Here is an 18,985-nt window from a genome sequence, read left to right as displayed (position 1 = left end):
TACACTCACTTTGAGGGCTGGCCAAAGGAAGGGAAAAGTGTTGGAATGGAATATGAGCCCTCACAACAGATGAGGAGGTGTGCCAGCAGATTTCATTGCTAGGTAGGAAGTTGAGAATGTGATGCACAAGAAAGTGTGAAAGAAGGAGAAGCATTGTGTTCTGTATGAATATTAAGCTTTGTATTAATAATGTCCTTTCTAACTTGCATTTAATTTTTAGTAATACACTGGTGCACACAATGAGGAAGTGGACCACGGGCCAGGTCTGCGTGGAAGAGAATCCCAGGTTTCAGGAAAGGGTGCACCTTGCAAAGGCAGCAAAACACCATCATGGGGACTGCCTGCACGTTGTGTCTCACATGTTTTCATCTGCTTGAATTTAAAAAATATAATTAATAAAAAAAAATTCTGGAATCAGTGTGGCAGATGCAAACTCACCACTGTTAAACTGCAGAGCAATTTCCCAGAAATGCTATAGCCGAAGGAAGGTAATTTACCTTAGCACAAGTAATAATTAAACTGTAAGCAACTGAAGTCATAGAATCATAGTTACAGACTGGTTTGGGCTTGAAGAGACCTCAAAGATCATCCAGTTCCAACTCCCCTTCCATGGGCAGGGACACTTTCCACTAGACCAGGTTGCTCAAAGCCTGGTCCAACCTGGCTCCTAGAACAGTCATCACAACAAACAACCGTTTCAAGCAGCACCAGATGTGCCCAGATCCTTCACTTCCAGGGGCAGAGAGGGGTTTATTTTTCCAGATCCTGTTGATCCTGTAATAGGCTAGTCATGCAATGCATGTGCTTTTAGACCACCGTTAATGTGTTTGTATCTCACCTTTGCTGGTGGGCCTCAGAGAGCAAAGAACACGCAGTGCACAGCTGGCAGGGAGCCCCAGGGCCTCACCTCAGAGGTGCGGCCACCTGGAGGCACCAAGCTCCCACCCTCAGATCTCCAACCCCCCACCATTGTAGGCAGAGACTCAGAAACAACTATTTTTCACTTGATGATTAGGGCCAATGGCGGTGGGGTTTAAAATATTTCTAAACTTTCTATTTTGTTATTTTTTATAATTTCCAGTAATACAGGAGATACATATTGAAGATATGGCCACGGCATCAGCCGAGAAAAGTGCACTTTCTACCAAAATACAAAACAGGTAGGTACTGAGAAACACATAGAAACAAAATGAAAACTTGAGGGATTTTGCTCAAAAGCCTGGGCAATGCTGAATTCAGAAGTAAACCTGAAGTATGGCCCCTACATCTTAGCACATCCACTGTGACTTGCACCACGTGTTTAAAAAACTAAACAAAACCCCCCAAACCAAACATGGTATTAACAGTACATAAAACGAGAGGAATGATAGCCGCTTTCTCGTAGGGCAAGACTGATTCCTAACAATGCAAAGGTATATTCCATGGTTGATTGCACAAGGTATAAAAACCAAAATTCAACTTTATGCATCTTTTTTCCTCTCCTTTATTGCCCGGAGAAGCTGTGGCTGCCCCTTCCCTGGCAGTGCTCAAGGCCAGGCTGGACGAGGCTTGGAGCAACCTGATCTAGTGGAAGGTGTCCCTACCCACGGCAGAGCATTGGAACCGGTTGAGCTTTAACGTCTCTTCCAATCCAAACCATTCTACGACCGCCCCGTGGCACAGTCCGCCCGCCTCCACTCCAGCACCGCCTCAGTCCCGCCCCTCGCCCGGCCCCCCCCACCGCCTCAGCAGGGCTAACACACACCCGTTCCACCCGGCAGCTCCTCGCAGCGGCCGGGGTTTGCCGCGCCGCTGGGGGCGGTGCTGGGGGCGGTGCCCGGTGGTCTTTTACCTCCCGGCGGCGCCGAAATCAAACCGCGCCGGAAGCGACAATGGTAAGCGGCGGCTGCTGCGGGGCTGCTGCTTTCCCTCTTCGCCTCCTCGGCATGAGCCGCGGCGCCGTGCCCGGTTACTGAGCCTGTTGAGCTGGCGGAGCAGGCCAGCCGTTGCCTCTGGTAACCTGCTTCTCGCCTTCCCTCCGCATCTGCGGCCGCTGAGGGAGCGCAGTGGCGCTGCTGGGCCCGTATCCCCTGTCGCGCTCCCTCCGCTCTTGGGGGGGCCCGGGGCGCCGGTGCGGGGGGTGTGTGTGTGCAGCGTGGGCCATGTTTGGGTTCTTGAAGGGCAATGTAAATCTAAGGAACCCGGAAGCGCAGGCCCCGCAACCGCAGCGCGGGCGGGCGGGCGCCCGGGTACCGCGGTGTGGCCGCGGGTGACGCGGAGATGAGGGGAGTTGAAGGGGTGGCCGGTGTGGCCAAGTGTGCCTAGCAGCGATCTGCCTGCTGTGTTGTATAGGTGTGAGCACCTAGCTGAGGGGTAGGAGAGCTAAACCAACGTGAAGGTTAATAAAGCTTACCTGGAAAACACGTTCATTTGTCACTTTTCTCTGTCTGTTGGAGTGCTGGTGTAAAGGTTGGTGCCTGAGGGATGTCAGGCTTTGTGGGTTTTGCTCCTCTTGCTGCAGATGTCATTCGGGCTGTTTGGGAAGGCAGGAAGAAAAAAGGTGATCAGTCTGTTCTCTGTTCTTGCCCCTCCTTGTGCGCACGTCGAGGCTCTGGGTACCACTCCTGTGATGTACTGATGTCATCAGAGACAGTTGTAATGTCAGTGCTGATGTAGGGCATCACTGGCTAAAGCAGGACGGAGGAGACTTCAGAAAGTACTAATAGTGCTTTTGTTAAATGTTGTACTGAATTGCTTCTGTTCCTGTCTGTGTATTACTGTAGCTGCATAAGCTGGTTTCTCAATTTATTGTTAAAAATCTAAGTCAGTCTGACTGCTTTGCTCCTGAAAGATGTTTTAAACATTGTGCTGCCCTACTGTGTGATTTGTTTAAGAAGGAAGCAGTAGTGAAGAAGTAAAAAATGGCATTAGCCGTTAATTCCCTTCCAGCAGGACTTGGACACAAAACCAAGTTATTTTTCTTGAAGCACAATGTTATTAGAATCCCTACTTCCATTGACTGCAGAGCAGCAATATTTATGTTGTTTTTCTTTTTTGAGGGAGACCACCTTTTGCCAACATCCTATTTTGCTCTTTCCATCCACCTTTCAGTCTCCTGTAGTCACATGCAGCAGTGCAGGGTCACATAGACCATGAAGCAAGGAGTGGGGCAGGGGGAAACAGTCCTGTTTAATATTACAGCCACTGCTTTTTGGTTGTTGAGGAGTGTGCTAGATGCTGTTAATAAAACTCCAGTTCTCTGTGAAGTGCTTTATGTCCTGATTTTACAGGGGCATGTCAAAATAGCATCTCTCAGTTTTGTATTACAGGCAGCAGTTTGTGAGTAGTCATTTCTCCCTTTTGCTTCTATTTCAATCCATGTTATTTACTGCCCAGTCACGCAACTGCAGAGAAAGAAGCATAGTTTTTAAAGTGTGACTTTGAAATCAGAAGGTTGGGTGAGAAGTTTCAAGAAAGATGTAGTACCTTCAAAGGTTCTTTATCTCCTTAATAAAAACGTAAATGGACTACATCTCACACTAGCGCCTCTGTATCACAAGATAAATAATAGCTCTAACAAAAAAAACCCTGAAACATAAAGCCCAAACCCAAAAGATACTCCTTATCTTTCTAAGGTCTGTTAAACATTTGGGTGAGTTGCTGACAATTGCTATAAATATACATTTTAAATCTAGTAACATTGGAAGGGACCTCAAAGGCCATCTAGTTCCAACCCAGAGGTCACAGGTAGGAACACCTTCCAGTAGACCAGGTTGCTCAAAGCCCCATCCAGCCTGGCCTTGGTATGCCAAGAAACATGGGAGCTTGAGCTGGATTGGGTTGTGTGAAAGGTCAGCTCCAAACTTATGGTGTAAGTCCCTCAGTTTGTTAGACTGCGGGCGTCAGCTCGGTGTAATGATTCTTTGGGAAGGAGTAGTTTATCTGAAAGTCTGGGGTTAGTGGTATAGTATTTTAAAGGACAGCAAATATAATGTAGATGTAAATAGATTTGAATTCTGAGCAGATGTTAATTATTCAAGTTGCTGAATGTGTTGGTTTGCTGGTTTCTTTTCCCCTGTTCTAGTCCAAGAAAAAAGGTTTGAGCTTTGAGGAGAAGAGAGCTCGCATGATGGAGATCTTCTTTGAAACAGTAAGTAACTTGTAATTGTCCTATATTTACATTGTTGGGAAAACAGGTCCTGAAAGAAGCTGAGCTGTAGATGACCTCTGTATATCCTGCTGTGCATTTCACTGATGCCCTGTGTCATCAATGTATAAATTACAGTGACAGAACTTGATTCATATAGCCTCTGATCAGGTGGCTTATTGCCAGGCAGAGCCAAGGCATTCAGATGCTTAGGTGGTATCAAATGCTTCAGGTGCTCCCTATTCAAATCTTCTAATTTTGAGTTTGTTCTGTCAGAGGGATTAGGAAGATTAGGAAGTATCTCGCGGCAGATTATGGGAGGAGGAAGACATTTGAGTGTAGAAAAGATGAGGAGACTTGAAAGCGGTCACTGGGGAGGCGAAACCAGGGGATCCAGAAGCAGAGATAGAACTATAATGTGATGTAGGTAATTCACAATATTTCACCTATTAAAAAGAACACTGTGGTATCTGAGTACTGTAGCAATGTGGTGCTCCTGGTGCTGAGAGTGTAACCTGGGCTCTGTCTGTCCTAAGGGGTTTACAGCCTTAACTAGAGACAAGATCTAGATGATCCTGCTTGAGCAGGGAAGTTGAGCTGGATGACTCAACTTCCATTTGGAATGGGGATGGATGACTGCCATCCCCATTCCAAGGAATAGTGGTCCCTTTCAGCCTCAACCATTCCATGATTCTGTGACTTGAGACCACCAAAGAACAGAAAAGGACTTGTTACAATAATAGTCTTTTAAAATTATTTAATTAATAAGTATTCTAAGTCTATTGAGGGATGTGCAGCCTATTTCCCTAGCAAAACATAAACATGCACTATATTTCCTGCTTGCTTTTTTTGGCATTGATTTAGTGTAAAAAAACCCACCCAGACTTAGATGATGCTGTCATTTGGAGCTAAAGTGTCTTTTATGTTTTGCACAGAAAGATGTGTTCCAGTTGAAGGATATAGAGAAGATTGCTCCAAAAGAAAAAGGGATTAGTAAGTGTTCCAAAACTTAATTCTCGTGAGTCATACAGGTCATACAGTGTAAACTTTCTTGGCTACAATTTTAGGTTTGTGATTGTAATGGTGAGGAAAAATAGCTAGAAAGGAAGATCAGTCAATGGTAGGGCTGTAGGTTTAAAAGTGACATGAACAGCATACTCCTATCTTAGTTTACTGATGTTAAATGGGATGGGATTTTTCCTAGGCTCTGAGATGCCTGACTTGCAGTGACTGTCAGTGTATGAAATATGTGCACTCAGGTAGTGAACAGAAGATTTAAATGTCTGTCTGTAATGTCACAAATATCTTAAAATGCTAGTCCAGATTTACACAGTCCCTATAAGCTTTTCTCCCCCCAAAAAATGGCTGGACAGCTGTAAATGGAAGGGGGTTGTCTTTTCAGTGAAAGTCTTCCTGATGAGATCTATTGGTTTAGGATTAGGTCCAGGAGGATCTATCTTATGCTGTTGAGTTGTTTTATATGTCCTCATTCTGCTTCCTTCTGTGCTCAGTAACAAAAGGGTGGCAAGGCATAAACCTTGTGTAGTTGCCACTGTCCTTGACTAGCATGTCTTTATGGCACTGCAGGAGTAAATGAGCTTCTTGGAACAACTGCAGGCATATGTGAATATTGCAAAGCAGCTTTTTTCAGTTACGTCTTCAACTAACAGAGGCACTCACAGGCTTCTGAAGAGATGTGCCGTGGTCTTGATTGGTTTGTCAATGCATATGTTTAATTGTAATTTGCAGGAAGAGGATGCAAAACAGTAAATACAAGCAATGGAATGTCATATTAAAAAATCTGGAATGCAGAGTTTCTAAAACCATCAACACATTTTAATAGCCCACATTCATCCTACCTCTGCATATAAAGGCATTTAGCCATGCACCCTAGACCCCAGTTACTCTGGAAAGAACAATGTCTAGGCTGTGGAAATGCCCCCATGCTGGCATCCAGCCTGTAGCTTCCAAAAGATAGGATGTTTCTGATCTAGGATCCCTTTTAGACTTGAAAGTCAGACACTGAAAACCATAAAGTAGCTCAAAAGTCTTTATATCTGCAGTGCTTGAGTATAATAACAATTACTTCGAACAGACACAATTTTTAAAATGGTGGGGTATACCACACATTTGCTAGAAAATGAACAATTATGTTCAGAAATGGTTTGGGTCCTTTGACTGCAGTTCACTTTTTGTATTGGAGCTGACTATAACTGAAAGGAAGATCTGCCTCTCCTGAGTCTGTAGACAGATGGCTTTTGGTGCCTCTGCTGCTGTTAAATGCTTTGATAAGCGTTACAAAGTGAAATGTAATTACACTCCTAATCAAGAAATTGTAAATTAATCCACATTAGAATTAAGATTGCAAGATAACTTCTCAAGTACCCTCTCATGAGTTTGTTATGGTTTGTACTGTAATATGCATGTATGTCTTATGATACTCATGAGTGGTGTTTTACAAACATCTGGTAGCAGACTGTACCAAGTAGCAGCCTTGATGTCTAAACTGCTGATTTGAGATTCATTCCTTCAAGTGAAGCATCAGGCATGGTGTCCTCTTGAAATCTTCCAGCTAACCGATGCTATAGTAAAATATTCATACAGATTATTGTGGATTTATGGTTTTCATAATTTTCTGTAGTTTAGATGCTATGCATTTCTAATTTGATATTTTTGCTTTCATTAGCCTCAATGTCAGTGAAAGAGATTCTGCAAAGCTTAGTTGATGATGGCATGGTGGACACTGATAGAATTGGAACTTCCAATTATTTCTGGGCTTTTCCAAGTAAAGCTCTTCATGCCAGGAAGCGTAAATTGGGAGAATTGGAGTCTCAGGTAAATCTATTTTAAGGAAAGTGCTTTTTTCTTATAACTTCTTGTCATTCTTGTCATATTATGCTCTCGCATATGCGTGCATGTGTGTGTGTACCCCTGTAATGTACTGTACACAGATTTTGCTATAGGAATCATCTGGCACACATGGTATGACATTATCTTGCTACCATGTCAGAAAACTTTTGGAGGTTGTTTTAGTTGGAGCTTAAGAAGACTTTGTCTACTTGCTGCTTTCTGAAAGCATGTTATTTGTGATGCAAAACATCATTTAATGACTTTGTCTAAATATTTAAGTAGCATATGCTTCTATGTGTCTTTTATATAATGTAGGCCATCATGTGGTAATGACCTAAAAACCATGAGAGGACTGAAATGCATAACCTAAGTAAATGTGGCAGTGGTTTGTTCTTATGACCAGTGTGCTTTCCTGTCTGTTTTTATCTGTAGCTTAATTTGTGAGCATTTGTCTAATCCCATATTGTACTTTCATTAAGAGAGAAGAGCAAATTAGTCATGATCTTCTGCAGAAGAGCCAGGCATCTTTTGTTGCAACATTTCTGTTCTATGGATCTAGTTCTTTCCTACTTTTTAGGAACTGTCTTTCTTGCTTCTCTCAGTTGGAGTGGGAAGACATTTATTCATCAGTTTTATTTACAAGTGGAGTACATCATAACAAGATCAATAAACTAGCTTTGGTCTGATGGTGCCACGGCACTGCCAACCTTTCCCATGCTTATTTATGCATGTCTGTTCCTCAAAGAATCATTTGAATTGATGCAAAATTATTGGTAGTATCTGAATGTGTCTACAGCATTATTTTCTTCAGACATAGCTCTGGTATTATCATTGCCATCTTATGTACAGCGTTGGCCACTTCAGCTGCTACTTTAAGGCTTCAAACTGAGTGTATAAACTCATGCTTTCTTCCCAAGCTTGTATTGTAAAAGCAGTTTTTTATATGCATAAACACTTGTTTATGCATAAAATGTAGTGTGACCAGCTGGGAGGTAACCTTGTCAGTTATCCCTTGCTGTGATGTTGTGGCTTGTAAATCTGTTATTAAAAACCTGAAAGAGTCCAATCCACTTATCTGTTTTAACCAACATAAGGTCATTTCCTTTTGCTCTGAATATTTTCATTAATGGCTTGGATACTCTCGATGGCTGTCTGAAGGTATTTAGTGTGTCTGCTTGTGTAGATCTGGCAGAGGGGTACTCTTGTCACATGCCCAGTGCATTTGCTGTAGCTTTCAGGATCAAGAGTAAGACTTCCTAGAGCTTTCACTTCATTTCTCCTTATTCACTACCTCATGTCATTTTTATGAGCCAGTGATACATTCAGGGGTCTGTGGCAGTAAGGAGGAAGTATTGCAGTCCTTTCTGTCGTTAACTGTAAGTTGATAACCTTTTAGGCAGGTGCTTCAGATGAGTTGGGAAATGCTACTTGATATAGCTGCTGTGGGCTGTATTTTTGTGTATGGGTCACCAAAATTGTTGACTCTTTAATTTCAGGTTCTACCACTGACTTGCTCCACGTTTTGAGTAAGTTTCTCAGCATCAGATGTATCATGGTTATAAACAGTACATTGTGGTACTGAGACTCGGTTAATGTTAAGTTGTCCCACTGACAATTTTGTCTGCTGCTTTATTGCCTTTGCTTTCAGGACTCAGATGAGTCCAGGCATTAAAAACTTACTTTTAGTAAAGTTTAGCTGGATATGCTTGTACTATTTTCAGGCATGGACTTAGTCTGGCATGACAGGGTTTAAATTCATTCATTGGCTGCTAGTAACAATGCACTGATTCCTACTCTGGTGAGTTTTGTTTGTCTGAAACAGGAGATCAGTTTAACTCTACCCTAATTTGGAACTGAGTGTCCTAGTAATGATACTCAGGTTATTAGTATGTTCACACAAGTTTTAGACCAGGCTACTTACTCTGCCAGAACACAATGCCAACTGAACAATTGTACAAATACATGCCAGAATTCCTGCTTTGTTCACCAAAAACCCTGGTGAAACTGCCATGTTGAACGCAAATGATTTGCTCCTGGATACTTTATATTTTTTCTTATGCTCCACATTAATCTAAGTAGCTGAATGAAGGAGTTGGTATTTGTTGTCTTTGCCCTTGGGCCCAGTCCCATCATGAATTGTAAAGATAATTGATCAAGCAGGTCTCTGTCATACCCTGATGAGTATCTTCCTTGGAATGTCTTGCAGAATCTGCCTAATATGCTCTATCATAAGTATCCAGGGGTTATCTACTAATTCCTTTAAATGTACTATTACATTATTAAAACATAAAACTGTCTATCATTATGGAAATATAGGCATGTAATTATTGTATTGTAATGTTATTTTATGGCTACTTCTGTGTATGAAATGAACTATGCTGATACAAACAGTTTTGTGATATAAACCTGTTCCAGGTGAAATAGTTTTGTTGCCAGACATTTATTTGCAAGCCTAGTCCTGCTCCTAACATACAGGGTTATTGATGTAAGAGCTCTCTTTAGACCATGTTATGAGTCCTTAAAATACTCATATTCATTACCTTGCTTTTCTGATGAGAATGGGAATGTTACAGCATTTCAGGGGAAAAGATTTTCGCTAGCTGAAAATGACTTGTCACCTTTCCACCATGTCAACAGATATTTTCCATGAATAGCTCTCTGAACGTTTTTGCAAGATAACAGATTCTGTCTGTGTCTGTGAGCTGAAATTTGCTCTTTTAATGTGTGTATGCTTCTTGATGTGAACACATACAGGTTTTTCTTCAGGGTTTCTGAATCCAGTCACCACATATCATGAAACTTCTTGTCAGAACATGCAAAGCAAAGAAAAAAAGTAAGCTATTGTACGATTTCTCTTGCACATTGCCTGTCTTTCATCATTCCTATATGCAGCTTGTGGCAAGCTGAGCGACGTTTTCTTTCTGTATCTTGTCCAGATCACTTGTTACATGAGTTGGTCTCTTTCTTCAGTTGTTAAAAGCTGGAATCAAGCCACCTGGAATCAAGCCACCTTACTTAAAGTACAAGTTTAAAAATCTAGTAGTTCAGTTCATACTGCAATTGAAGCTTTTTACTAGGAAGCAATATCTTTGTTTGCTGAGTGAATGGGTGAGAGGTGAAGGGAAAGGAGTGATCCCAAATGCTGAAGAGAGACATTTGAAAATAAGTGGAGGAACAGAAGAAGTTTCTGTAAGATGCACATTCTCCTATTAATTCATAGTGCTGAGGCTTATGTTGGACAAATTGGGCCTGCTACAGGACCTTTTGCTTGCATATGTTGGTACTTCATGTCATTTTAGTGAAGTTGCTTTTGCCTCTCTGCATCTTACAGAGCTTGTGATCACGGGGAGGCTGATTTAGGAACTGTTCTTGAAACAAATATTTTGTTTCAGATATTTTTGTGATTATTAAGCCACAGCTCAATTTAGAAGCTTAGGAGCAAAGAAGTCTGGCTCGGTGTTCATAACGAAGAACAAGCCAGTTTTGTCCGGATATTTTAAAGTTGCACCTCACGGTGGTTGTGTATATCATAGATTTTTGTCAGAAGGGATTTAAGTCATCAGTGTGATCCCTTTGTGCAGAGGAATGGCAATTAAAAACGATGCTCGAAATAAAGGATGTTGATCCTGCTCTCTAACCTAGAGTTACTGTTCGGACTTCTTCCTGTTCTTCTGAAAAGCAAGGACAATGAGCATCTTCAGTGTGTGTAGCATCTGCTGCAATTTCTTTCATTGATGGCTCACAGAGTAATATTTGCTAAGTAGGTCCCTATGGGTTTTGTATTGATTTGTTTTACAGTAGCTGACTTAAAGGTTTATGCCTTCTGCTGGATGCTTGTTCTTCACCTCTTGGTTATGCTTATGCAACTGTGAATTGGACCACTGAAAAAGTAAAAAGACGTGGGAAGTTGCATTTTGGTTTATGGTTGCATCAGTACAGCTATGAGATTGTGATAGCAGAGCAAGGGTGTAGATTGAGAAGTATTGTTTTAACAAGGTTTATAAGTGGAGAAATTTTTAATGGAACTTTACCTTGTTGAGAGAACTGTGGAAGCTTTACTGAGAGGTTGGTGGGTTTTTTTCTTTCAGTAAGAAAAGGTGAAACGATGTGGTTTTATTTCTTATCAATATTTTCCTGGCAGCCAGGTTCTGAAGCTTTGAATTACCTATATTCAATTGTATTTTGACAAAATGAGATGTTACTCTTGGCATAATAATACCAGAAGCTTAGAAGTTTTATTAAACTAATGAAGAATTTGACCTACGCAAAGAAAGAAGAAAGATCATTTATTGAGGATTCTGCTGCATGTTGTTGATTTCATGTATAAAATGTGGAGACTGGAGATGAGCAACTCCAGCATATTAATCACAGTCCTGTTCAGTCTTGGGCAAGGGCTGCTAATATGTTTCATACAATTACTTGTGTGCTTGTTTTTTGTATTGTTCTAATGTGCGTTTACGTTACCTGCTGAAGAAGAGAAGGCACAAATGCAACCAAAACCTTGACGACAGTTGTACGAGATAGAAAGCGGCATTAACAGTGAGTGAGGAAAGAGAAGCCTTTATGATATAATCTTAGTATAAGCAGGTTCAGTTTAGATTTTCTTTCTCTTTTTCATGTGTCTTTGGTAAAACACAACTGTGCTGTCTGTTTTAAATAAGATGCTATTGCAAATGCTTGTTTGCATTTTGTTTTATAGTGGCTTGAATTAAGTATTAATTAAAGTAACTAGTAAAAATGAGGCTTTTTTCACACGAGGCCTGTTGAGTCTGCAGACCACAACCTTCAAAAGCCATAAGGAATGTCCCATCTCTCCAGCACTTTCTCTACCATACTCAGCATGACTTAGGGATAGTCTTGGCTGGAGTTGCACAAGGCAGGTTTAGTACTGATGCTACAGGGCTTAAGGGGCACAGAAGCAATTTCAGTGGTCCTTGCTGATATCAAAGAGTGTCTGGCTGGGATATGTGCTTGAACCATAAGGTCCCTGAGCATTGCCACAGCATAGTCTAATATTTTAACAGATAGGGGCCTGAAATAGCAAGTTTTTCAAAGATCTTGCAGTTGTTAGTGGAACTATTGACAGTCCTGTGAGCACTGTAATTCAGTAGCTTGGGGAAACAACCAGTTTACTTCCTTTCCCCAGTTTGGTTTTGTGACATTTGATTCCATTGTTCAGTTCAAAGCTGTTCATTTCACTGTTTCATTATTAATTGTTGCACTTATCTTATTTCTCATGACATTGCTTTCTCGTGGGTTATTGTTTTGTATTCTTAGGATTTGCAAGGGAAAGTTTAACAGAAGACAGTGTCAAAGCTGCTGTTCCTTCTAAAACTGGGAGCAGTATGGTGACACCTGGTACTGCAAGAAAGATTAAGCTGAATCTTCTTAGAGCAGGATACAGGATGGCCTTTCTATGATGTTCCCTGTGCTCATTTCAAGATACATGTCACCAACAGAGACTTGAGGACAGTTTCTGGCAAGTTTTTTCCTTCACTAAGCATTGCATTGGGCCACTGTTAGTTAAGACGGAAGGGATTAGTTGATGTTTCATTCCTTAAATCCCTGCCCTAGGGTTGGTAAGAGGAGGGATTTTCACTTCCCATGACTCATGTATTGAGCCAAGGGAAGAATTTGGAAGTCAGTACATCCTAATTCTCATTTGGCAGCTAGTTTAAAAAAAAAATAAAAACCCCCAAATAAAAATCCCCACACCCCAGGAATGAACTTGTCGAAATAGAGTGACTTCACATATACCAAATTGTTTGTACTTATGAGCACTGAAATATGAAAAGAGAAAGGATTAATTTTATTAAATAATAATAATTAAAAAAAAGACTCAGGGAATACTGTTTTAGGAAATGCTTTGTTAGGAATGCACATTGTTTGGAAATAGTTAATGGAAAAAAATAATCATGTTGGTGAGTAATCTGGCTTGAAGCCTCCTGGAGATTTTTGACAGCATACCTAAAAGAAGAGAACCTTATTTGTTCAGAATGCACACAGAAAATTTTGAATTTCAATGATCAGAAAGCTCTTTCAAGTGTGGTTTGGTTTATTTCTGTCCTTTTAGGCAGAGACATTTTTCATCCTCAAATACTGTGACTGGATTACTGCATGGAAAATTGCTGAATAGGGACTGCTTGAGACCACTGAATGAAGCACAAGGAACTTCTGCTGTCCACATCGTTTCACTCTGAACAGCCTCTTCCTTGATCCAATTGGCTCACCCATTGTCAGTGTATTTCCACACAGTCTGGAGATTGATTCTGGACTGCAAGTAGGTACAAGTGCTCAGAGGTGGCTAGCTTAAAGTAATCAACCCTGAAAGGAGGTACAAATCCATGGAGATGATAGATGTTCAGTAAGGAGTAACAGGCCTGGTGGTGCTTGGAGTTGAGTGACATTGCTGAAGATGCCAGACAAGATTTGTACTTGGCTGGTGCTTTGAATCAGCCAGGGAGTGTCTGTGGGACCTAGTGCTCTGAAGCAAGCCTTTTGCATTGTTTTGCAGGAGTGTTCTCCATAGATGGTGTTACCAGCCTTTAACTGAGCTCCTTACACACAGATGACTATTTCAGTTTTCATCCTGGTTTATGGTTTTGAATGGAGAGTCTTACTGTTGTTCTGTTTTTTTGTTTTTTTCTTTCCTTGTGTTGTTGAACGTTAAGGACATTGGATAAAGTGTCTTAAGGTTTATTGTGATCTTAATATTTGCTGAATACGTTTTAGAAAAGCTTAGCACTATCTTTTTAGTATGAAATTTATAAATGTTGGGGGAGGTATCTTATCCTGTCTCAGCCTGAGAAGACAAGGCTGTGGGGAGACTTTCCAGCAGTCTTCCAATACCTAAAGGGGACCTTCAAGAAATCTGGAGAGGGACTTTTTATAAGGGCATGTAGTGACAGGACAAGGGGGAATGGCTTTAAACTGACAGAGGGGAGATTTAGATTAGGTGTTAGGAATAAATTCTTTACTATGTGGGTGGTGAGACACTGGAACAGGTTGCTGAGAGAAGTTGTGGATGCCCCATCCCTAAAAGTGTTGTAGCCCAGGTTGGATGGGGCTTTGAGCAACCTGATCTAGCGAAAGTGGCCATGCCCATGGCAAGGGGTTGGAACTGGATGAGCTTTAAGGTCCGTTCCAACCCAAACCATTCTATGACTCTATGAATAGTGTAGTTAAAGAATTGTTCTCTAAAGCCAGAGTACATCAGTACTTTTGCAACTAATGCATGTGACTTGTGTTAGAAATTATCTTGTTAGACATTTTTCTCTATTATGTATGTTTACAATTTAATTTTATTAGGTTGCAGAAAACATAATAAATTGTCCTTTTCCTGGAAAAATAAAAGTCTAATTGCTGAAGAGTTCTCTCTTTTAATGTCCATTGTAATACATAGGCAGGATCCCAATATGTTGACTAAGCAGTTACAGCAGTCATCCCGTATCCATGCTGGGCCACCCTTTTCCCCTCATATTTGAGGGTATCTCATTTATCTTTCTCCTGTATTTATTTATTCTTCTTTGGATTGGCCTGGCCATTTTGATAATCTGCTGAGTGATTCCATTCCCTTCTGGCTCACCTTTTTCTTTCTCCTCTCTTACATAGTAATGATTCTCCCACCAGGCAGTTAGTCACCCCTCCCTCTGTTCACCCTGCAGGCTTTCACTGACCTGTACATTTTCTTTGAAATAAAGGACTAGACATATGAAGAAATGGCCAACTTCATACCATCCAGTGGGAGCTGTAGGGGTAAGAAGTATCCTAAAAGCAAAAGGCTGAGAATTTGCATCACTTAAACACTGAGAATATGTTGATTACATCTATGCTTGTTTGCTTGTTGATCCTGATAAGCTTATTCCCTGGATCAGTCTCCTGGAAGATGCTAATAAAGTTTTATTTGAAGCAGTCCAGGGGGTTTGTTACCTCTTTGCATCTTGTACTTGAGAAATGTTGATGTCTTAAAACGGTCCCAAAGTCCTAAAATGTTCAGCAGAGAATACTCTTCTAGTGCTGTTACTTATTAGAGCCTTCTGGAATTATGTTTAATGGCATGCTACAAAGCCCTGGAGGGTATGCTTAGTTACTGCTGTCATGGCAGACTTCTAAAAATACAGTGCTCTGGAGGCTTCTGGTAGACTTAAGCAATCTCATAATTTGGTGTTCATTAGTTGAATTTCATGCTTTTCCTTTTACTAGTTGTTAATATGTAACTAGTTTGATGGTAACTGTGAAGTTTAGGTTTTCCTTTCCTGCCTTCTTGATGAGCATAAGTTAAAATTGGCACGATTTAAGAGCATTAAGCTGGCTCTGTAGTAACTGTAAAGATTATAAAGTAGGTTTGAAGGAAGAATCCTACTCTATTAAAAAGGATGTATTGTTACTGTGCCCTAATAGTGTATATTATATATTCTTTCTGATACAATGCAGGATAAAAAATCCTAGCTTTTTTTAACAGTGTTTTCTGTGAAACTGTAAATTTTTTAGGTACTATCATCACATGGTTTGCATTTCCTTTTCAAAGAGGCTTGCATGCTGGCTCCGTTCCTGACATTGCTATGAAAATGTTAATCTAAAATGCAAAGAAATTGAGAATAAATATGGGGCATTTGCTCCAGGAACCAGTCAAATCTGTCACGGATGCAGCTCTATGCCCTGAACATCTCCCCGTGTCCCACAGTAGGCATGGCAGGTATGAGTGACGGCTCAGCATATCAGCAGAAACCCAGCATCCTGAGAAAGTTTCAAGGCTTACGTGTTCTGTGCTCTCTGCTCTCTGACAAACCTGTAAGCTTGTCTGTGCTGTAAGGCCAGCAGCTTTCAGCCTGGGGATAGGGCAGAGGCAATCCTGCTTTCAAAGCTGGATTTGATGGAGACAGTGAGTTTTGATTTTATTTAATTAGAGCTTTGATTTTCATCTTAAAATCTTGTCAGTCAATTAATACAGCATATTTTATTTGAGAAACTTAACATGAATGTAGAAATAAAATACAAGCATGTAATTGTGTCTCACGTTATAACATTCTCCTCTTCTGAAAGGAATGGAAGAGAATTTAAAAAGCAGAGTATAAAACCAAAATGTGTGAAGTTAGTTTGGAGCAGGGAGACTTTAGAGGAAAGGTCTTTCTCGGCACAGTCAAACAGCTGATTATTGCTGAACACATGGTAATTCCATTAAAGACTGTTCTTTGTATCAGGAATTTGAGATGAGTTGGTTATCTGTCTGAGCATTGCTTAAAAATGGTGAAATTGGCATAAAGAGTAAATACGTAAGTGCTGTCAAAACTCTGAAATTTGATAGACGTATTTTACTGAGGCTTTGTATTTTACTGATAGTATCTCAGTGTTGGATTTGGGCTTTTTTAAAAGGCTGTGGAATTAAGTTTTGATTTGGTTTTTTTTCTAGTCTTTAGGCAGGACTTCAGCTCAGGGAATATCAGATGATTATTGTGTTTTAACTTGGGACTGTCTGTGCTTAGTCCCTGAAGGCATTGTCAGTGTATGGCCCAGCTGGTTAGGACAGCAATCTTAAAAAGCCCTTTAGGAAAATAAAAAAAGAACTTTTCTTCTTTCTTTCTTTCTTTCTTTCTTTCCATGGGAAAATACTTTTCCATGTTCTTTCTTCCTTGAACAGACCAGTTAACTATCACTTAGGCTTACTAAATACAATAGTGTGCAGTAGCAATCATTCTTCATGTCCAGGTATTAAAATTTTCTATAGCCCTGTCAGTCATGTCAATGCCTTTTGGCTCTTTCAGCTTTCCCTATTAGGCTTTAGGCTGCATTTGTGAAACAGGATTGTTGGGGGTTTTGTTTGGTTTTTTGTTTTGGGGTTGTTTTTTTAGGTTGATTTGGCATACTTGGTATTTCTATCTGAGTAGGCAGCCATCTGTCCCTCGGGTTGTGCCAATTATGCCAACTTTGACAGCAGCCAGAGAAATTCAGTTCTTTCATTCAGCCTGCACGACTGTTTCACCTTTTGTCTATTACGGAGATTGGCCTGGAGTGGTTATTTTCTGTTGTATAACTAGTACTTACCAAATGGTGCTGCAAATGAAAGAAGCAAAACCAAAAGCTCATGGCAAGATATCTTCTCTAAGTAAACTTTTAACTATTATAGCCAATCTAAAAAGATGAAATTAAAAGCTACTTTTAATGTAGAGTGGTTAACTGTATTGTAATAATCTTTAAAATAATTGTAGCTAGCAGTAAAAGGTTTGTACATGGATAAGTGAAGGTTTCAGTGGAGGGGGGAGTTCCTAATTTGTTCTGATTACTTCACATTTTCTGTTTTCTTTACCCAAAAGCAATTGCAGGAAGAAGGACTCATCCTCAATGTGACCTGAGGACAGAGCCATGCCTGATTTACTATGTGATATTTCAGTCTCATGTGTTAGCATGCCTAGTAAACCAGGATTCTAAGTCTAATTTAATCTTGAAACACAATGGATTGTGTTTTTGTGGGAGGGGCAAGTAAATTGTTTTTACCCACATGAATATCCTAGCAAGACATGTACGTACTGCTTACGAATGCAGAGATCTAACTTCAGAATTCTTATTTTCTGAGAATCTTTGTAGTGCTTTGTTGGACAATTGTATGGAAAGTCACATATTTGTTCAGTGAGTTCCCTGAAAAAAGCTTTCACTTACTTACCTTAGGTATCTGACTCTTTTTAATAGCAAATATAAAGTGTTTTGACTCTCTGTTTTTCTCAGAAAATTATTCCCTACATTCTCCTAAGGTTTTGAACTGACTCTTTCAAAGATTGCATTAAAACTAAGGTAATCTTCTTCAGGTAAAATTTGTAGCATGCATAATGAGAGGAGAATTCTTGTATTGAATGCTTTTTTGCTATACCTATGATGTAGTATTTAAGAGAGAGTACACAAATATGGTAGGCCCTATTTGAGTCTTTTTCTACACTGTTTCCCATCCATTTTATGGTGTTCTCTTGCTGAAAAAAAAAATCTCATTGTCTGTTCTTCAGTTTCTGAAAATGACTTTAATCTCTACTCTTGTTCTTACCTGTATTTCTTGAACCATTGCAGTCTTCCAGTTGCTTCTCTCATGTTCCTCCTCAGTCCCAGCATACATGATTTCCTACTTCATATTGCTGAAGTGACTTACAGTGACTTGGGGTAAAACGTTGGATGCTTCTTTCCCTTTCACAAACATAAAAAATACCTTTTAATTTTGTATTTACATATCAAGTGTATGTTTGCTGTCTGTGCTTCACTAAGTATGTCATGTCCCTGACTGAAGTCTCAGTGAGCCTGGGACCCGCTCTTACTGTAACTGAGTTCACTAGGTAGGTTATATGAGTGGCATGCCAGCATCCTGAGAGCAAAGTGGAAGTGACCATACTGCAGTTCATGGTAGTACTTTCTACTGCACTGAGAACACAATTAACTAGCTTAGAAGTTTACTTCTGTATATTTGGAGGCCCTGGCAAGTATGTATTTGTGACTCTACATGTAAAAGCAGTAGTTGTGTGCTTATTGTGTAGTACTTTATAAAGCAATTCTGCACATGGATGTGCTACACCTTTTTTTTCCTTCTTTTAAGTTTTATTGTTTTAGTCAACAATGTTGATTGCTGAGCAGTTTCTTTTAGTAATGTTCTATGCCTTTCTTTTAACCCTCCAGGTCTGTTTTCAATATTTTCAGATTGTCCTATGCCTGTTAATCTTTGTGGTTTTGCTCTCTGTATTAGTCTGCTTTCTGGCTTTAAATTTTTTTATCTTTCTTTAAAATCTAGAGGAATGCTTTGAAGTACTTTCTCTCCATGCCTTCTGTCAGTTCTATTTAAGTTTTTCTGTGGTGGGTTAGGTTTAACGTAGGAAAGAAATACACCCATCTACAACAAATGTCACCCTAAAACTCTTGAACTGCTTTTGTTTAAGCTAAAAGTAAAGAAGCCCTTGCCTTGCAAAGTATTGTGAGCTTCAAACACAAAGTAAATAACTCTGCAAAATCATAAACAATTAAAAAATTGATGTCTTGAAT

At 40.2% G+C, this 18,985-nt stretch overlaps 1 protein-coding gene across 1 annotated transcript in view; it reads left to right on the top strand.

Moving 5' to 3' along the window:
• Positions 1-1,759: 1,759 nt before the first annotated feature.
• Positions 1,760-18,985, top strand: part of MND1 (meiotic nuclear divisions 1) — a 41,841-nt gene continuing 24,615 nt past the window's right edge. Inside the window, exons 1-4 of the mRNA XM_080635725.1 lie at positions 1,760-1,874; positions 4,064-4,129; positions 5,062-5,119; positions 6,813-6,961. Of these exons, the coding sequence (XP_080491851.1) occupies positions 1,872-1,874; positions 4,064-4,129; positions 5,062-5,119; positions 6,813-6,961 (276 nt within the window). The 5' untranslated portion in view covers positions 1,760-1,871. The remainder of the gene's footprint in view (positions 1,875-4,063; positions 4,130-5,061; positions 5,120-6,812; positions 6,962-18,985) is intronic.

This window comes from Psittacula echo (genome assembly GCF_963264785.1).
Source record: "Psittacula echo genome assembly, chromosome: 1".
In the NCBI taxonomy this organism is placed as follows: Eukaryota; Metazoa; Chordata; class Aves; order Psittaciformes; family Psittacidae; genus Psittacula; species Psittacula echo.
This window is presented reverse-complemented; position numbering and strand designations above follow the sequence as displayed.